Raw genomic sequence first — 19,289 nt, 5'->3', positions numbered from 1 at the left:
GTGACGTCAGCAAAGGGTCAAAGGTTGTCTGAAGTCGATATCGCCCCCCGTCCCGGTTGAGCGATGGTTGAAGTGCCCTGATGTATATGGCCTGCTTTGCCTCTCTTGAAGTAATCCTCTTCGGTATCCAAGATTCAACCGGGACGGGGGGCGATATCAAATTCAGACAACCTTTGACCCTTTACTGACGTGACACGTGGGAAAAATCACGTGTCCACAGCATTTGGGTCAGATAGCTGAGGAACACTGAGTGATTCAGTCGAAAATTCCGGTGAGTCAAATTTATGAGTTGGAGAACAGTTTAAAATTCTCATAACGTAATTTACCAATTCAAATGAACTTTCATGCTGCTGTATGTCCTTCATGTTTTCCCAGTTGACGGCCTGTGTGAGGACCTGCCGGCTGGGCCTGTGACCGTGGCTCTGAACGTCGGCGCGTGCGCAGAACCACGCGGAACCCCGGACGCCTACACCGGGTGGAACTCCCACTCAAGGATCATCATCGAGGAAGTCGACATTTCAACTGAAAATTAAACTAAAATATCAGCTTGCCTGTTGCTATTGGTCAATGATGCAGTGAAAAGACATGTGATGCAGATTCAAAACATTCTATTGTATTTAGTCTCCTAACAGATGCAAGACCCTGGTTTTACGCTTGCTTTTTTTAAATCTTGTATTCTAACATTAAATCATAACAATACATAGTGTTGACGCACTCAAGCGAAATAGTTTATACAGTTACCACTGGACATAAAATGATAATCACAATAGAAGCCAAAAGTATGCATATGGAATGTGAACGTCTGGTATAGAGGAACAGAATAAGACTGATAATATGTTATCTGTAAATAGTTTGAATCAGTGATGAGTTTCAGATAAGTATAACTGTGTGATAGCGAGAATTTCTTTCTTTATCTCTTTATTTCAGGCATGGCTCGCCCATATACAACATACAGATAGAAATACACATAATAACAATGGTAAAATATGTCTATAAGTACAGACGGGCCCGGATATTGCGGAAGAATCTGTCGAGGAATACTACATCGGATTTAAAAACAGATTGGATAATTTGTTTGAGGACTTGTACAGACGGGATATAAAAGAATAACATTGTTTGTGCCATGTAGCGTCAAATGTGTCAGTCCTATTTTAAACAAAAGTTTTACTGGCACTGCAAAATCTGGGTGATGACTTTGTAATGCGAACACAGCTGTTGTAGGTAACTCGAAACTTGATTTGAGTGTAGACTTCAAATAACAGTAAAAGTGATCCTTTAAGTAACGGAAATACAGATAAATTGTTAATTGTAAAATTGAAATATTCAAATTTACAAGTCTTTCGAGTAGGCGTGTACACCGTTAAGCATAGATATGATACGCCTGTTTCGCGAAATGCTAGTAACGTTACGTCTTTCCTTTGTATTTGTGTTTCCATGATGTATAAATGGCGGTGGGACAACTTGAGTCCACCGTAACCTTTCCTGAATGATGTCAATCTTTATGGATGGGGTTCTCATTGATAAATAATGTTCAGTATTGCATTATTACATCTCACTCCCCTTCACTACTTTTAAAGGCAACAATGATTTCATCGATTGCTTGGAGAAGAATTTTATCACCAATCACTGAAGTATTACATAGAATGTGTTCCATTGCCACTGATTTAATTTCTGGTTTACTGAACATGTCAGGGGTTTGAGTGAGGAAGTCAAGAAGCAGTGATCCTGTCTTAGAATCTTCCTTAAGACACTCGGTAATGTCAATGATGATTTCATCCTCCGACGTGACGTAACTGATTGTCATTGCGTCAAGCCACTGTTTGACGTCACTAGAATGACGAAGTGACGTTTTGAGATGGTCATCCTGGACAAATGTCTCCGCTAGCTGGCGCTGCAGGTTCCCCATATTACTTCTGTCTGTGGATATGTAACAGGGTGATGATGTTTACTTTTCAACGTCCACGTGAGCTCTTCCCAATCTAGGCCGCACTGATTTAATTTTATGGACGACATCCGTGCGCGCATTGACTTTCGCCTGCTCTCATAAAAAATCCATGTCAGCGGTTAGTTCTGTAACAACCTGTTTGAACAGTCAACATAGTATAACAATTTACGTTGCATGTGACAGTGCCGTTCTCAGTACAGTTAAAAACTTATTCTTCGATGTAGAATGTTTCATTACGTCTTTTAGAATGTAGTTACAGTAACTGTTGTATAGTGGATAGCTAAGTCTAGTACCAGGTAGTAACATCCTCCGAATAAATTTGAATCTAATAAATAATTATTATAAGAATGTCCATACCTGACATGGTGGTAAACTTGTGTGGCACTTAGCTGAACTTTGCCCTGGTTTCCTGCACTTTAAACTCCTTAATTTGGCTTCTAGCCAACATATATAGAGAAGGGAAGGTGTTAAACACGGCCTTTATTACCTAACTTCAGAACGCCTTTATGGATTGTGATGACATTTCGTATGTTGGTAGGTCTAAGGGAGCCAAAGGTAAAGGTCAAGTCTGGGCTTCCTGTCAGCTGACCTTGGTACTGCAGCATAACTTCTGGTTTGTGTATCTTTTGTCCTGAACATGCTGTGTTCTTGAATTTTTTTTAAGGCTGGTAGCTTTTCCTGTCACGAACAAGTGATGCGGGTTTAGTCCCCCTAGCAGCTTGTTCTATAACTACAAAATAGTTTCGTCGAAAGCTTTCAAAGCGGATAAATCATGGGAGGAATAACGAATTTTCATGGTTTTTGGCACGTAGGCAGAGATGTACACAATAATGGACAAATTATGTAAATGAGGACTTAATTTACATAATTGATGAGGGAATTTCTAAAAAGGATTTTGATACGAGTATTGTGTAATCTTTGACAAATGAAACAATAACTGATACTAATTATGAACATTAGGACCATATGGACTTAGAACATTACGACTCTGATGCCTGCGGCTTGATTGATTGATTGATTGATTGATTGATTGACCCTATTTGACCGAGAGCAAGAGAAAATAAGCAGTCATGAAACATTTCTTTTTGCGATGGTAGATAGGATGTGTAAATATTGCTCCTCTTGCAGTGCGAGATGAAACTAGTTTTAATTGTTATCGGAAACCAAATATTTACCATTGTGCTCATAGTGCTTCCTTACTTCCCCACTATTCCCTGCCACGAAAAACAATTTTACCTCTAAAATCAATGAACCCAAATATTATAGAAGTGGATAATTCGTCTTCCGCAGCCTCAAAAGAAGAAGTCAAACCCAGCAAAACTAGTACCACACATGTTGTAGGATGTAGTATTATTCTAGACGTAGTCTCTTATATCATTGTATTTTCTTTCATACATATGTTTGTACCTGCAATTAGCCGACAGAAATGTATTTGCAATAAACCTCACATACATCTTTCCTATCATCAGGAGGAACCCGTTGTTATCCCCCAGCGTTCCCCCAACACGGGTTTGTACGGCTGATGACTACGGGCTTCCTGCCGTTTGACGCGCTGGACCAGATGGGGGCTCAGGCCATCTACGGGTGTATCGGAGACTACGTGCTGATCGGGGCGATGACGAGGGTGTGCATGGGGAGCGGGAGATGGAGCGGCGACGAGCCGGTCTGCTACGGACCTGTTTCTGGTCAGTTGTAACTTTTTGGCGACGCCGTAGGGGCGAGCCAAATAGTATCCAATATACTAGTATACTAGCAATCAGTCTGCAAGAATTCTAGTAACTATATGCGAAATATCCGTAATGTACTAGCATGGGGAATGGGAGATAAGTGGCGACGAGCCGGTCTACTACGGACCTGCTTCCGATCAGTTGGGACTTTTTGGCGACGCCGGAGGGGCGAGGCAAATAGTATAGTATTAACCAGTCTGCAAAAGATCTAGGAACTGTGCGAAATATCCGTAACGTACTAGCATGGGGAGTGGGAGATGGAGCGGCGACGAGCCGGTCTACTACGGACCTGTTTCCGGAGGGGCGAGCCAAATAGTATACTATATATACCTTTCTGAAATACATAATTTTGAAGTTCGTCGATCGATTACAAAGATGAGAATTTCTAGCCATAAATTAAATATAGAATTAGGAAGATACAAAAAAAATCCCTCGCGACCAGACGTTTTTCCATTGTGTCCCAATGATATTGAAGACGAACAACATTTTATTTTGAATTGTACACTATATAACGATAAACGCGCAAAGCTATTCAACCTTCTCTCCGCCTGCTCAACAGAATTTGTTACATTTCATGCTATAAATAAATTCAATTTCATCCTAGAAGGAAATAACCCTTACTGTGTACAAATAGGTAAATATATCAAAGAATGTTTAGACCTTAGAACAAGTAGTATTAGTTGACCTATCTATTGTTTTGTGCGTAGGATAATTTCGTTGTACCCATGTCATGATTTGTCTGTATATCTACATGTCTTAGACCTTACGAAAGTCGCTGTACTTTTGTTGTGTCAATAAAGTTCTCTATATACTAATAATAGGTCTGCAAGAATTCTAGGACCTATGCAGGAATATTCGTAACGTACTAGCATGGGAAGCGAGTTTACTTAATTTACTAATATTAGGGTATGGTGCAGGTTCTCATGTGAATGCATACATTTATATACGAACTATACATTTGTTGTGACCTGTACTATGTACAGTAAATGTCTTCACTCATTCCTTGATATTGATGAAATGTCCATGTTGCAGATGCCGACTGGTATGGTGTCTGTGGGCCTGTGCCAGCCTTGTCCCACGCGCAGCACCATGCCGATAACGTCACGGTGGGCAGCGCGGCGCAGTACGTGTGTGACGAGGGTTACTATCATCTCGGGCACGTCACAACCGTCAGCTGTCAGCTCAACGGGGAATGGAGCGCCCCTCAGACAGCATGCAAACGTAAGGCACTTGTAATTCGATTAGTACAGAAGGGTAGGCGTAAATTTACCTGATGAATAGATGGAGCTAAGTTGTTGCGGCGCGTGGAAATAAAAAAAAATCGGGCGCGAGTGGGCTAAGCGTTCTTGGTCCGGTGTCACAGCAATCTCCCCCCTCCCCCGATGATTTGGCACTACCCGTGTCGATATCTCTAGAGATTTCCCCCCTCCCCCTCGCTAGAGATTTGTCCCCCCCCCCAACCTCACCCCCTTTAGTGATTTCGCCCCCCAAAGGAATTAGTTATTTCCTCAAAAACTTCCGTTTTAGCATGTCCAGGTACACACATTCGTCAATATGTGTAATGTTCTTGTGATCTCTTTATCATATATAAGTAATGATTTTGAAGTATCAACAGATTTCATGTTAAAATGCACATTGATTGTAATAAATCTGCATCTAAACCATACTGTCTACGTTTCTCACCAGGTGTGTTGTGTGAAAGTCTGTCGGCACCGCTGCATGGACAGTTACACGGCTTGGACTTCCGCTACGGCACTGAGATTCTCCACACATGTGATGACGGCTACTTCCTGGTGGGGGCAGCGAGCCGCACTTGTCAGGCGGACGGGGCGTGGAGCGGGGCGCCCCCGCAGTGCCAGGGTAGGCGTTCCGATGGTTCTCTTTTTCTTACTCGGGTGACAGACAACACAGGCGTACTCAAGTTGACAAACTTATGTTACCGCAACCGCTGAACAATTATATACAATCGAGAGAAATAAGGATAAGAATAGTCCTTTATATTCTCTTTTTCATACATATTGTTACCTTCGCCAAGAAGGTTATGTTTTCAGAGGCGTTCGTGTATGTGTGTGTGTGTGTGTGTGTGTGTGTCTGTCAACACGATAACTTAAGAAGGCTTAAATGGACTGACTTCATATTTGGTAGGTGGGTAGGTCTTGATGAGACCTCAAAATGATTAGATTTTGGGCCACCTGGCGGCTTGTCATGGTACTACAGCAGAACTTCCGGTTTTGATATCTCATGATCTAGACATGCTAGGGTGACGAAATTTAGATGGTAGATAGCTCTTGTGCTGGGGATGAAGTGACATGAGTATGAGCCCCCTAGTTGCTTGCTCTAGAACTGCAGGGGGGCTTAAAGGACAAATGTTTAAAAGAGGATAACTCAAGAACCGATTGATGGATCATCGTGATTTTTGGAATGTAGGTAGCTTAAGTGTTGCTTGACATAATGATATTACAATTATGCAAATATTGATGTAATTTGCATAATTAATGAGGAAATTCTATAAATCAGCTGCATTCCTTGATAGGAAGTTCAAGCTTGTAACATATGTTATTAAGAACGAGAGAAACACAGGCAAATATCGATTATGCAAATGAAGACTTAATTTGCATAATTAATGAGAAAATGTTATAATTGCATAGTGGTAACTGCCTGGAATTTCATACTTGGGGTGTTTGAAAGTTAAGTGAAGGTGAACATAATTTAACATAACTTATTCAAATAAGGACCACATTTGCATAATTTATGAGAAAATGGCATTCTTTGTTAAGATAAGACTGTCTTTTGGTGGAGAATATGATCAACAGACTGATATAATTCATGCAATTGAGGATCCTATTTGCATAATCAGGGTGATTAGTATATTTCTTATTCATAAAGGCTAACATCATTTGGCGAAGGTATGAGATCGTGGAACTCTAGTTTGTATTTGCAATTAGCCCTCGGACATGTACTTGTGATAAAATCTTTATGTTATAACCCTGTTTGTCGCCCAATGGTCAATGTAGGTACATGTAAGCAGGAGCAGGAGTCTATACCGGCTGTGTAAAAAGACAACCCTAACATCCTATATATTTTTCACTAACCACATGAAATCATTTTCTGAAATTGTGTTAAAAAGCTGTAGACTGCGGACAGCCGCCGGCTATACCACACGGTCACTGGCTGGGAGACAACTTCACGTACAGCCACGCGGTGGAGTTCTACTGTGAGGAGGGATTCGCGCTGGTGGACGGGACAGCAGACAGCAGCTGTGGCAGTGACGGGAGGTGGAGCGGACAGCACCCCAGGTGTAAAGGTGTGAGACACTAGATCTTCTAGCCTGTTTGGAGCCTGCGCTGTTGTTATAATTCAGTTATTGGTACATTGATCATGTGATCATTTTCATGTATTAATTATGCAAATGAGGACTTGATTTGCATAATTAATGAGGAAATGCTATAATTACAGTGTTTTACATTATAGTACTTTCATACATGTAATGTATGTAACCTGTGGCAGATGGAACATCAACAGATACTAATTATACAAATGATGACCTAATTTGTATAATTAATGCGACAATTCTATGATGTTTTAATGGTGAATGATGGAAATGTCATACTTGGGACATCTGTAAGTTAATCAAAAGTTAAGATCACGATGCATATATTATGTTAATGCAGAGGTCATTTGCATAATTAAAGAAGAAATTTTGATTGACATATTAAGCCAATATTTCATGGAGGTATGATGTCTCGTAACTCATGTTTTAAATGTTAACTTAGGTTGATTTTCTTAAAGTAATGTTGGAATGTTCTACAACACTGATCGACATTCATGTTTTCCCGTAGCTGTGGACTGTGGAGACCCGGGGTTCCCCCCTCACAGTACCCGCAGAATGGACGGTTCCGGCGGGACAGGTTACAACACTACCGTGTCCTACAGCTGTGAGGAGGGGTACCAGCTGTTCGGTTCTGCCACAAGGACCTGTACTATGGAGGGTGTCTGGGACGGACAGCATCCAGAATGTCACAGTAAGTACCGCTGGCCGTCGATAGAAAATTTGTCATTTAAATTTAATTAATATCATCTAGTTTAGGAAGTACATATTGTGAGGTCGTGTGGCGTAGCGGTGGACTGCTCAACTCGGAACCAAGAGGTCCCGGGTTCGAGTCCTGACATGCAACCGATCTTGTGCTCTTGGGAAAGGCACACGACTTTCTTCACTTCGCTCAGGTGAAAATGAGTATTATATTGTCCCCTGTGTTGGTGGCGGCATTGATATAAGTTGAAAGAAGCTTGAGTGTGCCGTCACCACGTCTTGTAATTATTTGTTCGAATATTGAAAAAAAAGAGTACATTTTGCCGTCAGGCGCTTTCAAAGACTCCAACTGGTTCTAGCTATTTATGGTTGGTACCGCAAAATAAAGGGACGCACCACGTAGCTTGGTTTTTGGCCACTCAAAAAACGATTTGATGAGATAATTCTGAAAATGTGCTAAGAAATGACAGTAAGAAATGTCAATATCAGAAAGATTTCCTCATCCAGAATCTTTCTTTTTGTTCTGCCATTTTTTAATGCCTTTTGCCTAGAATCCTGTGAAGGCTGGCCTCCAGTGGTGGCCAACGCCGAGAGAGAATTGCCGGAGAAGGCTGTTCACCTGGCGACAGTGACGTACATCTGTGAGAAGAACTACCGGATGGAGGGGCCGGACAAGGTGCGATGTCTGAACGGCGTGTGGCAGACCAGACTGCCCGTGTGCGTGACGACAGCGTGTACCGTCAACCAGAACTCACCTTGTGCGAACGGTAAGGTTTTACTCTAACACCTTCATATTGTCTTTAGTTTTTATTTCGATACCCTTTAGCCAAAATTCAGGTTTCGTACAAAGATAAACTACATACATACAACAGATAACATGGTAAGAAATACACATTTTGAACAAAAAGTAATTTACATTATATACACATGAAAGGAACATAATATACATACTAATCACACGCCTTACTTAGTATGAAAGTTCATCAGTGTTGGTACAAGTCATTATGAAATAAGGACTAAACTTAAACTGCCAACACTGTAATAAATTGGAACTTACCCCAAATTTTTGGCTAACTCCGTCAACCTTGTACAGGCTTTACTTGTAAGTGCGTATTTGCAGAAAGTATTACCGAATTGTAGAAAACATTGACAATATTGCGGAACACTGAAAAAAGGATTTCTACCATTGATTCTCCCGATTTTTTTTCAAAATGTCACACTCTTTATTACAGAGTTTCCGTACAGTCACGTGCATAAAGTCAAGGTGTGGCCGACAGTAGCCATCAGCCAGGTGGTGTGGGCTCGGCAGGGTCAGGATCTCCAGCTAGACTGTATCAACACCTTACCCAGCTACTACGACCCGCGGTGGAAGATGTCGGGCAGAGCGACCATCCGGCACACACAGAGGCGGGTTGGACAGACGCTGTGGCAGCGACTGTACATGACAGCCTTACGGACAGACGACACGGGACTGTACCTCTGTGAGACATTCGATGGATCCAGTAACGCAATCTATGTCAACGTTCAGGGTGAGTACATGGTGAGGGTTTTCAGGCGAATCGTTCTCCAATGTGGTCTAGTAGTCAGCGACTTTACCTCTGGACCAAGAGCTCATGGTCGGGAGTTTGAATCCCTGCGCTGTTGTCGCTCATGCCCGGCATATACGCTACTGTAAACGGTCGCAGTACCCAGGGACCGGACATTAAGCCGTGGTCCACTGTTCTTTGTGCTTGTCGAAGAGAGCTAGTAGTGTGCGTAGTCCAGTGGTTAGCGATCCTGCCTCTGGACTAAGAGGTTGGGAGTTCGAATCCCGGCTGTTGTCGCTCACCCGACATGCACGCTTCTGCTCAGGGTCGCAGTCCTTAGGACGGGACGTTAAGCCGTGGTCCACTGTTCATTGCGCTTGTCAAAAAGAGCTAGGGGAATTTCCCCGGTACAATGAACCTGTAAATACTGTACATAGTGTCTGTCTTCTCTGTCACGACCAGTGGAAGATTAGCTCTTCAATGAGCTAAACTGGTCCGAGATCACTTTCACTTTAGCTAGGGGAATTTCCCCGGTATAATAAGCCTGTAAATACTGTAACTTTAGTTTTCGTCTTCTTTGTCAATACCACTGGGGGATTAACACCCCAGTGAGCTAAAACTGGATTGAGAGGAGGAAGTTCCACACTGAAAGCTTCTTTTTCTCGAACACGCTTCCTTGTGAATGCTTTCCTAATGGGTACAAGTGGAAGGTGAACAAACATCTGTCTTCACAGCCCATTACTGTAACACAAAACATGTGAGTGGTTCCTGTATGAGCCTTGTTTTGTGGTGTAAATTGAACTAAAAATCACAAACTGGGTAAGAAATGTTATCTTGAAAGTTAATCTGTATTGGTAGACCTCTGTACACTTGAAGAAGCCACACAGGCGAAACCGGTCGTGTGACAGGCTGAATAAAAGTTCTAAACGGGAACTATGCGGCTCCAGATGTCTTACTGAGGGACGACTGCGTGTGCGAGATGTCGGTAGCTTGAGGAATGAATCCCCTCTACTATATACTGTATTGGTAGACGTCATTATGTCGTAAGTTTAAACTGTCCTAATACAAGAAATTGGACTCACTAAAATTTCCGACTGTACAGCCCCAGTACCAGTCTTTGTCAAGGAATGAGCAATCTACTGTTTCCGCGACCCGTGACGTTACGTTAGGGGGTTAAAGACACCATTTATATCCGGGCATTGCAGCCTTCACTCAAGAAAGACGGGAGGCGTCACAGACTTTCACTGATCTGCTGACTGAGTCACGTGTGCCATCTGCATTACTTGACGTCATGGAAACGACTTTTTTTTTCATTTCTTGACAAAGACTGGAGTTGTACAGTCGAAAATTTGGGTAAGTCCAATCCTTTATGTTGGAAATTACAGTTTACGGCACAATAGATTATGGATTATTGATGCTATATTGTATTTTCCAGTGACCTGTCCCGTGTTAGACGTACAGGAGCACGCCACATCGAGTGGAAGCGACCATCGGAATGGTGACGTTGTTTCTTTCTCCTGCGAAGAAGGATATTTTCTCACAGGACCGGTCAGCATAGAATGTCAACATGGCGCCTGGTCAGCCCAGCCTCCTACCTGCGTTAAAAGTGAGAACTTTTATAAAGCCAACTAAGGCCATGTTGATTTGATTATATGGATGACATCCTCGGAGAATAAAAAAGAAACATTTGGCAAAAATAACTTCATTATGAAATTTACGTGGTCATGAAGGTTGAACAAAAGTATGACTAAACATACAGGGTATGATGTGGCAAATAATAGGCTCTTCATTTATATTTCTTTGTTTTTATTGTTTAATTTTCTTTGGATTTTGGCATTCTATGGCATTAGTTTCTATTCTCAATTCTTACCCACCACGGCATAAATTTTCTCATTTTGTAGCTACTTTGTACGATTTACAGTATGGTCGAAAACGTATTTTTTTGGAAACCCACGAAGTGCATACAGTTGTCCTCCAGTAAGACATCTGGATTTGAATATTTTTCGTTAAGGAAATTGTTGCTCAAACAACTTTTGAAATAAATTTTAAAAACGAAATAAGGATGGGAAAAGTTTTAAACGGGAACTATGCTGATCCAGATGTCTTATTGGGGTGCGACTGCGTGATGGTATATAAACCACTATATACTGTTGGCTTCGTAACACTTTTAAGTCACAGTAACAAGGACTAGAAACAGTCAAGCCTTCAAATATCAGAGTTATCAACCAAGAAATGTTCAAAAACTCATATTTCCAAGAACTATGATAATCGTAGAGTTGAACTCGCTAAAGCGAAGTACAGTTGGGGCATCATCATTAGAATGCTTTAAACAAGTACAGTTAGACGTGCAAAGATTGGGTGTACCTGGTCGTTCGCTGTAATATAGCTAGCTGCCACCGCGTCGCGTACTTGCGAAGCTAATGTGTTACGCCGGCGTGCGGCTATACCGGCTATACAGATACAGACAAAACTTTCCTTGCAGAGACATGTGAGGGGAGTCGTCTTCAGGACCCGGCTGATGGCTACAGCACCGTCCAGGAGCTGCGAGCATCGGACACGTTAGTCCAGACGTTCTACTGCGACGTCGGGTACGAGCTGCACGGGACCGGACAGATCACCTGTGCCGAGGGGAACTGGTACGGGGGCGCCCCCGTCTGCCTACCTCGTGAGTTTAGCGCTCTAGTCATTAGGCCACAACTAAATTTTATGAATGGCATCATACACAGACCCTAAATCTAATGCAATAGGGCGAAAAAAAAACAAGGCGGACCAAAAAAACAAGCTTCCTACAATGTCCAATTTTGACATTATAAACCTCGTTAAACAAGAAATAATTATACCTATATCCTGCTATGTTTACTGCCAACTATTACAAAATTCATTCCTCACTGAAACAACTTTGAAAAATAAAAGCATTCAATCATTGTACAAATTGTTTCCATTCAGTAGGAACATCACATATACAGGCACCGTCACAGACAAAACAGTCAATCAGAGCCTTGTCTTGTCTTGTCCCCTATCTTCATATTTATCTGCCATCCACGTTCCGGCATGTCAACAGACATCTTTGCCCATTTTTGGCATGTTGACCACTGTCAGAGGGCAACAAAATTTCTTGTTTTTCCCCAAATCAGGCGAAAATAATGCGCGCGCTGATGTCATCCATAAAAATTACTTGCTGTGGCCTTAGGATGGTGTCCATGGTTACCTTGATGATGTATGTTATATTGAGAATAACTCACACATACAGGAGGAACCTTACTGAACGCCTACATTGCTCTGTGCTCAACACAAGGTAACATTAAAATACTACAACATGCTATCAAAACCAGTATTATTTTTATTATATTCCTTTGCTTTAGACATAACGCATTCAACAGTTATGGAATTGCAATCGTTTTGACAGTTAATATGAATGTGCCAAATCATATCTTTTCATATTTGTTTGTCACCATTTCATACTTGGAGCGTTTGAAATATCCCTTATCCAAGCTACGAGAGGCGTCTCTTTATTTTTCAGTACCGCCCATAAATAGCTAGAGCTAGCTTCGGATACTGAAGCAGCCGTTCTAATTTCTGCCAGCGACATAGACATTTTGATTTACAGATATCAGGATGTTTAAAGTTAAAACATTTGGTCCAACACAAAACATTCTCTCACCTAGAGCTTTCGACCAGTCACACTGGTCTTCCTCAGTTGGCTGACCCAGTGAAGCTTGTCACCTGGCTTCTTGGAAGTGTGTCGGACCAAAAGTTTTAAATTCTAACATGTAACTACCGACACAGATGAACTTTCATGATAGATATCAGGATGTTATGTGATAGGACTGACTGAACTTTTAACGTTAAAAGAATGTAAACTAGAAAGGCCGACATTTGCTTTGGAGCAAATACAGCAATGGCTTCACCACATTTTACGACATGGCAGGGAAAGAATGAGGAACACAAGGGAAAACAATGCTTTACATTGATATAACTATAGTATGAAGTAACATACAACTAAGACTACAACAGTTGGATAGCTATTCCCTACATTATTGGTTAGGATTTTTAATTGCATAATGCAAACTGTTGATTTTCAAGAAAAAAAAGAAGCGTTCATGCCCCGCATTCCAATGCTGGAGCAGGAAAGCTTAAAATGCCTACCAAAACACTTGAACACAGACCTGCTGTCAGTATGGAATGGATCTGAGCAGGTATTAATTAAGTTAAGCCTGTTAAATTCCAACAGCCAATCAGCAAGGAGAATAGAGGAAAGCTGCATGCCTATTGGTTGATCCCCTGCATTCCATTGTGATGACTCATGCCCAAATGTGGTAACACTGCACACTAACTCAGTAATACATTTGCTATAACACAGCCAAAAAACTCAAATAAAACCATTCTAAAAGCCTGTATCACAATAATTTAAAAAACGCCTAGGGGTATTTGCCCACTGTACCTCCATACCAAATTTCAGGACCTTGGGCCCTAAAATGAAGAAGCTGAATCCATTTAAAAAATGGCAGGAGAAGAAGGAGGAGGAGAAGGAGGAGAAGAAACATCAGAAAAAGCAATATGGGTTCACCACCACTTCGTGGTGTGGTGAACCCATAACAAAATTGACTTTGAAAATCCAGTCTTGCCTCCCTGGAGTTGTATTGGATGCCTTTAAAAGTTGCCTTGTTGACCACAGGACTGGACAAGATGACACTGCGGACAGACCTGAGTATTGTCCGGAGGACGGTGCAGGTGAGGGAAGGTACGGAGAACGTGTCTGTGGAGTGCAGAATGACGCAGGAAGCGGCAGTCAGTAACACATCGGCCGGACCCTTCACTATAGACGGCAGGGAGGTGAGAAATGTTTGAAAGTATATATGTTTTAACTATTGGCCACTAGACCTGACAATATTTGAAATGATAAGGTTTTCAGTATGTTTGTTTGTTTGTTTGTTTGTTTTTATTAGATCTCCATTAGTGTTCAACTGACCACTATTCTTCCTGGAGTCCACATAAAATTCAAAATTATAACAACAGAAATGTACAGAATTCAACACAATATTAACATAAATTGAATAATTTAAAGTAATTAACATAATTAAGTAACATAAGCTGATTATATGAATATCAAGATAACACCGGTTTGTGTACTTGAATCATATGGTACTCGTACGACTAATTTGAGCAAGAAACGATGGTTACTTTCCGTTTCTTACTTGAGTTGAAACAAATCTTTTTTCTTGCTTTGCAAACTTCTAGCAAACCGTGATCGAGGCTAGGAGTCACATAAAATATTAGTTATATTTAGCCTGTCAATGTGCACCCTTTTTTAATGTGTACTATTCTTTGATTGGCCAAGTTTTCTACTCGCAAGCGCTTCTCTGACTAGCCTGCCTATCATCCGTCTTGTTACGGGAATCCTTTTGACTCCATCAGGCCAGATACCAGGTGTGTGACGTCATCGGTATGGTAAAGGGCTACCATCTCTAACGCATTTGCAATGTGGAACATTGTTTCTTTTCTGCCCAAGTTGGAATGGTTTAAACCTTAATTAGTTTCCTAAAGACTTTATGAAGGTACACATAATAACGTATTGATGAGACATTAGCTGGCGCATTTCAGTTTCAAGAAATTCCAAATGAATTATAAGTTATTTTTCAAGGCATGGCGGCGGCGCTCCTGTGTGTGAGTATATGTGTATGTGTTTGAGCACGATAACTTAAAGGCATCCGATGCAGTTTATATGGCTTGGAAACCAGATTTTTCAAAGTCAATAGTCTAGTCACTTATCTACATACTGAGTTCAAACCACATTGTCGCAATGTATATTGACCCTCATGGAGCAAAGATACCCCAAATACCGGCAGAAAACGGTTACTGGAAGGGCCTTGTGTGATTTTTACGGTACCACCCTTAAAATAAAGGACTTATCTTAGGGGCTTAAGCTTGTTTCTGCAGTTTAAATACCCAAAGTACGATATACTGATTAAAATGTGCTAATGTGAAGCAGTATTAGTAGTCATCGGTGACCCCTTGAGAATTAACCCAATTCTGCAGAATTCTGGCTCCAGCTCCCAGAATTTAATTCTGCAGAATTGGGTTAGTTCTCAAGGGGTCACCGATGACTACTACGTATTTCTTACATCATTTGTACCTATATCGTAGAATATTAGCCCATCTAGACGTAAGGTTACTGAGATATGGGAATTAGTCCGGAATTAAACTGGACACTGTTAGTAGCAAACTTGTAACATAGCTCATGTCGTCTCTTGCTAAGAGATATGAGTGACATTTGATTCAGTGCTGTACTGTAGCTAACAAAGTTTTGAACAAGAATTATGCGACAAGCTCCATTTTGGATACATTATTCTAGACGTAATGAGATGACAATCAGATGAAAATCTGGATATGATCTGCATAATTAATGCGAGACTTCTATAATTCTACATTTTATTAGTTATGGCTGTATTAAGTCTGGGATAACAACCTTTTATATACTAGTGTTCCCATCATAATATGTTGAAAAAATTGTCCTCAAGAGTTCTAAACATACAGCGATGCAGGTGATGACTTTTAATGTAAACCTCACGGTCAAACTGATTTAAAATAAGACAAAATCACATCAAAATATCACAAACACTGCAAGCGGCTTACAATGTATGGTTCACAAGCAGATACACGCAAAAAACACAATGCGTGACGTTATGGAGCTGGTCGGAGTTTCATCTCTGCGCGCTTCAGGGAGTAGTTATAACCCTTCCAGTCGTACCAGTTGACTCCGTCGGCGTGACTCTCATGAGTACCCAGGTGGTACAGGCCGTTAAGGTTGGAGCGGTGGCAACTTTCGTACCACCACGCACCTTTGTAGTTCTGAGCACAGCTGGACGGGTTATCTCTGTCCTTGGTACTGAATGGTTTCCCGTCATGCACCGTCAAGCTGTCTCCTGTGACAAAGATATTTTCATTTACTCTCCATAACAAGACAAGGTATTCTTTTTGTTGATGGACGTTGGCAGCAGATATTCCTTTCACGATATTGAATCGGTTTGATGGTGTCTTCTTTTAGCATCCCGTCTTTAAACAAGATTTTTATACTCAAAATGGAAAAAATATCTATAAACATTTTACGGTTTAGATTCAGTTGGAAAAGGTATCTAGTTACCGTTTAGATAGAATATATCTTAGCATTGAGATAATACACAAACAAGCAAAACAAAACCTACGATGCCATACTACAAGCGATAACCTCACCTGCAGTACCGCTGTAAGTCCCTATGTGGAGCTTGTAGTTCTGTGATTCAGGTGAGATGGCAAACGTGTCGTAAGCGGCGTACCGCGTCTCTCCCTCCACATCCTCCATATCCACCCTGAGCTGGTAGACTTTCTGCACAGCCAGGCGGTACAAGTTGTCATTCCCCAGCCAGAACTCGCCGTTCAGGTTGGAAGGGAAGCCGGTCTTGTAGTCCTCCCAGCCCCGGTAGAAGTCCACGGTTCCGTCCTGGCGTCTCTGGAACAACTACAAAGAGAAGAAATTAAAATGCAGATGGGCCAGTACCAAATCTTTTTCAGATAGTGAGAAATAATTTTGCACAAATGCAGCTGTATTTCACATTTAGACGCCATAGTTTCTTGTGGCATAGTGGTAGAGCGTTTGACTATGGAACAGTGAGACCCGGGTTCGATCCCGAGTTGTACCCGGGGCATGTCTGGGCATCGCCCCGACGCTGAGCCCTTGGAAAAGGCACTTTACACGACTTTCCTCGCTCCGCCCAGGTGTGAATGGGTACCTAACTTCGGTTGGGGAAAGTCGTATTGAGGTCACCTGGTGGCGCCGAATGGCAGCCGCATAGACCATTGCGCCAGTTCCAATGTGTGGAGCAAATATATGTGGATTAAATATGTGTATCATGTCTATTATTTGATTATTAATTGATAATTGTTATTGTAAACGCATTGTTTACATCAATTCAGCCGTATAAAGGCTGCGACTGGACGGGTACTGTTTGACCAATAAACCATGACCAGACCTACCGTCCAGCCGCCTCCGTCCGTGTCCATATCACAGTAGACCAGGAAGCCGCCCAGGTTGTCCCGCGGATAAACCATGTACACGCCGCTGGGCGTGGTCTCGTCATTGTCAAGGATGTCCTGACAGTCTTGGGGCTTGTCGGAGTCTGTGTCGTTGGCTGAGGTACACGATGTAGTGTACAGTCATCATAATATATTGACGCGTTGTACATCTTAAAACGTTGCAAATGTTAGATCGCTTCTCAGCAGAGTATACTAATTTGACAACACTAACATGATATACTACGATTGAGCACAGGACAGTGTGTTAATAACGGTCGTGTTTTAACCAGCGTATGGGTGTTTTTGGGTGTCAGAAGCTTCATAAGTCTTTCAAAAATGGAAATATAACTTTGGAATGAAGCTACAACAAAGGGAAAAAAACTGTCCACCAATAAGCAAGAAACAGTGTCTCAGAAGGTTATGAGTTACAAAATTTTGTGGGGAGAAAACCAAACCCCTACTGTGGTCTGGTTTGGGGACTCAATGCGCGGTTTGCGCCGCAGAAAGTTGCCCTCCTGTACCCGACCCCTACACTCACAGTGAAAAAATCCTGGTGAGAACCTTGTAACCTCCAGTAGGTCTGGCAGAGGTTTTGAAGAAATCGACATTTTAGAAAAACAAAAACAAGATAACTTGCCTTGAGAGCCTGCCGTCCTTGTCTGGGAAAGTTGCTTCACGGCGATCTTGAGTTTCTCCAGCTCTGCTCGGAGTGCGTCATCATTCCCACAATTCACCACAGGATTCATGACCAGATTACACACACACTTCTCGTCTGACGGTGGCCTGTAGACCGACTGGGCAGAGCACAGGTACACACACGTCACAAGGAACGTGAGGACACCGGGAAAAGACGACGCCATGGCGGTTAGAACTTACTCGCGACTGACGAAAACACACACAGACTAGTCCACAAGGAAGTCTTAAGCCACGACTTGAGGCGTCATTCTACACTATTGTTTTCACCTCTCCGTGGCGTATACATTTCACTGGCTGTTGTGTTGTCCACATACACGGCAGGGGTGACTTTACCGTTGGACAATTAGAAGTGGACCACACAAAAGGAAACAGCCCTGATAACATTTCAATACCACGAAATTCAACGGCATTAATAGTACACAGACTCGGCAAGAAGCAAGTCTCAATTTTTATGACATGAACACCGACATGTCTTTTTTGTATATTGAATTGGTTAAGGCAACCTTTTATAGCATACATTTAATAATGTTTCAAAAACGATATTTAAAACTGTTGCCTGTGTTTCCCCTCGTTTGCCGAAAGGGTTCGGGCTAGAGCGAAGAAGAAGACAGAAGAAATTTGCATATGACCTCTAACCTATTCCGATACAGAAAAGGGCTGCGCGCAACGCAGGTCTGCTTGCTGCTGGGCCGTGACACAGACTCCCCGCTGAGTGTCGCGACGCACCTCCTGGATGTACCACGGGAAAATTGACGCGGGGCGCCGCGCGACGGTGGCGGACCTGTTTACACGCAAAATAATCTGTCGCACGCCATGCGTCGTATGACGCAGGAGAAATTATATATTTGTCCTGTGTAAATTGGGCCTAAGTCTCATTTCTGACAAGAGAATGTCATTCTAATACTACTTTATCGATTGCTTACAGATTCCGAACAGTGTTCAGTACCCGCTGGGCGACGGTAGGCACGGCTGGAAGGTAGTCATCAGACAGGTGTCAGCTGCAAACCATAGCGGGAGACTTCAGTGTGAGGAGAGACCCGGGAAGACTGAGTACATCAACCTTCACATCATCGGTAAGTAGGGTCGGGTTCGCTAACACATAGAGCACATGTTACAGTGTGGCAAAAGCTGGTGTCAAAGCGATCTCGCCTTTAGCGGGAGACCGCTAGCAATTTCGGCCCCTCTCCGTAAATTGACGTAGTTTCCCGAATAAAACTAAACATGTACTATGATAAGAAATTTTGAACACATCTGTGTAAGCTTAGATATGCTAAAACGGACGTTTTCGAGTTTTTTTTTGGGGGGGGGGGTGTCGT

General features: G+C 42.2%; 3 protein-coding genes across 3 annotated transcripts in view; 2 read left to right on the top strand and 1 right to left on the bottom strand.

The window, feature by feature from the left end:
- The window catches only part of LOC109464027 (collagen triple helix repeat-containing protein 1-like), a 4,172-nt gene extending 2,884 nt beyond the window's left edge, over positions 1-1,288 (top strand). Inside the window, exon 4 of the mRNA XM_019760948.1 lies at positions 376-1,288. Coding sequence (XP_019616507.1) covers positions 376-533 — 158 coding nt within the window. The 3' untranslated portion in view covers positions 534-1,288. The remainder of the gene's footprint in view (positions 1-375) is intronic.
- Positions 1-19,289, top strand: part of LOC109464005 (sushi, von Willebrand factor type A, EGF and pentraxin domain-containing protein 1-like) — a 36,675-nt gene that overhangs the window by 6,059 nt on the left and 11,327 nt on the right. Inside the window, exons 3-13 of the mRNA XM_019760925.1 lie at positions 3,415-3,630; positions 4,705-4,893; positions 5,359-5,532; positions 6,800-6,976; positions 7,512-7,694; positions 8,254-8,469; positions 8,935-9,231; positions 10,664-10,834; positions 11,711-11,893; positions 13,904-14,061; positions 18,899-19,046. Of these exons, the coding sequence (XP_019616484.1) occupies positions 3,415-3,630; positions 4,705-4,893; positions 5,359-5,532; positions 6,800-6,976; positions 7,512-7,694; positions 8,254-8,469; positions 8,935-9,231; positions 10,664-10,834; positions 11,711-11,893; positions 13,904-14,061; positions 18,899-19,046 (2,112 nt within the window). The remainder of the gene's footprint in view (positions 1-3,414; positions 3,631-4,704; positions 4,894-5,358; positions 5,533-6,799; positions 6,977-7,511; positions 7,695-8,253; positions 8,470-8,934; positions 9,232-10,663; positions 10,835-11,710; positions 11,894-13,903; positions 14,062-18,898; positions 19,047-19,289) is intronic.
- On the bottom strand, positions 15,386-18,196 carry LOC109464026 (ryncolin-4-like). Its single transcript, XM_019760947.1, has 4 exons — positions 17,915-18,196; positions 17,239-17,393; positions 16,459-16,723; positions 15,386-16,151 (listed from the first exon to the last, which is right to left on the bottom strand). Exons 1-4 carry the CDS (start codon positions 18,135-18,137, stop codon positions 15,910-15,912), a joined length of 885 nt encoding a protein of 294 aa, XP_019616506.1. The 5' UTR covers positions 18,138-18,196; the 3' UTR covers positions 15,386-15,909.

Source organism: Branchiostoma belcheri, unplaced genomic scaffold (assembly GCF_001625305.1).
Source record: "Branchiostoma belcheri isolate BF01 breed outbred unplaced genomic scaffold, Haploidv18h27 scaffold130, whole genome shotgun sequence".
NCBI classification, from domain to species: domain Eukaryota; kingdom Metazoa; phylum Chordata; class Leptocardii; order Amphioxiformes; family Branchiostomatidae; genus Branchiostoma; species Branchiostoma belcheri.
The sequence above is the reverse complement of the archived record's forward strand: the minus strand, read 5'-3'. Positions and strand labels throughout refer to the sequence as shown.

Bases quoted from the DNA above. Each gene is read 5' to 3' on its own strand.
- LOC109464026 (XM_019760947.1), bottom strand. From the start codon at position 18,137: ATGGCGTCGTCTTTTCCCGGTGTCCTCACGTTCCTTGTGACGTGTGTG. The intron at 17,394-17,914 runs GCAAGTTATCTT...CGTGTACCTCAG, and splicing joins AAGGACGGCAGGCTCTCAAG to CCAACGACACAGACTCCGAC. The intron at 16,724-17,238 runs GTAGGTCTGGTC...TTCTCTTTGTAG, and splicing joins CGGACGGAGGCGGCTGGACG to TTGTTCCAGAGACGCCAGGA.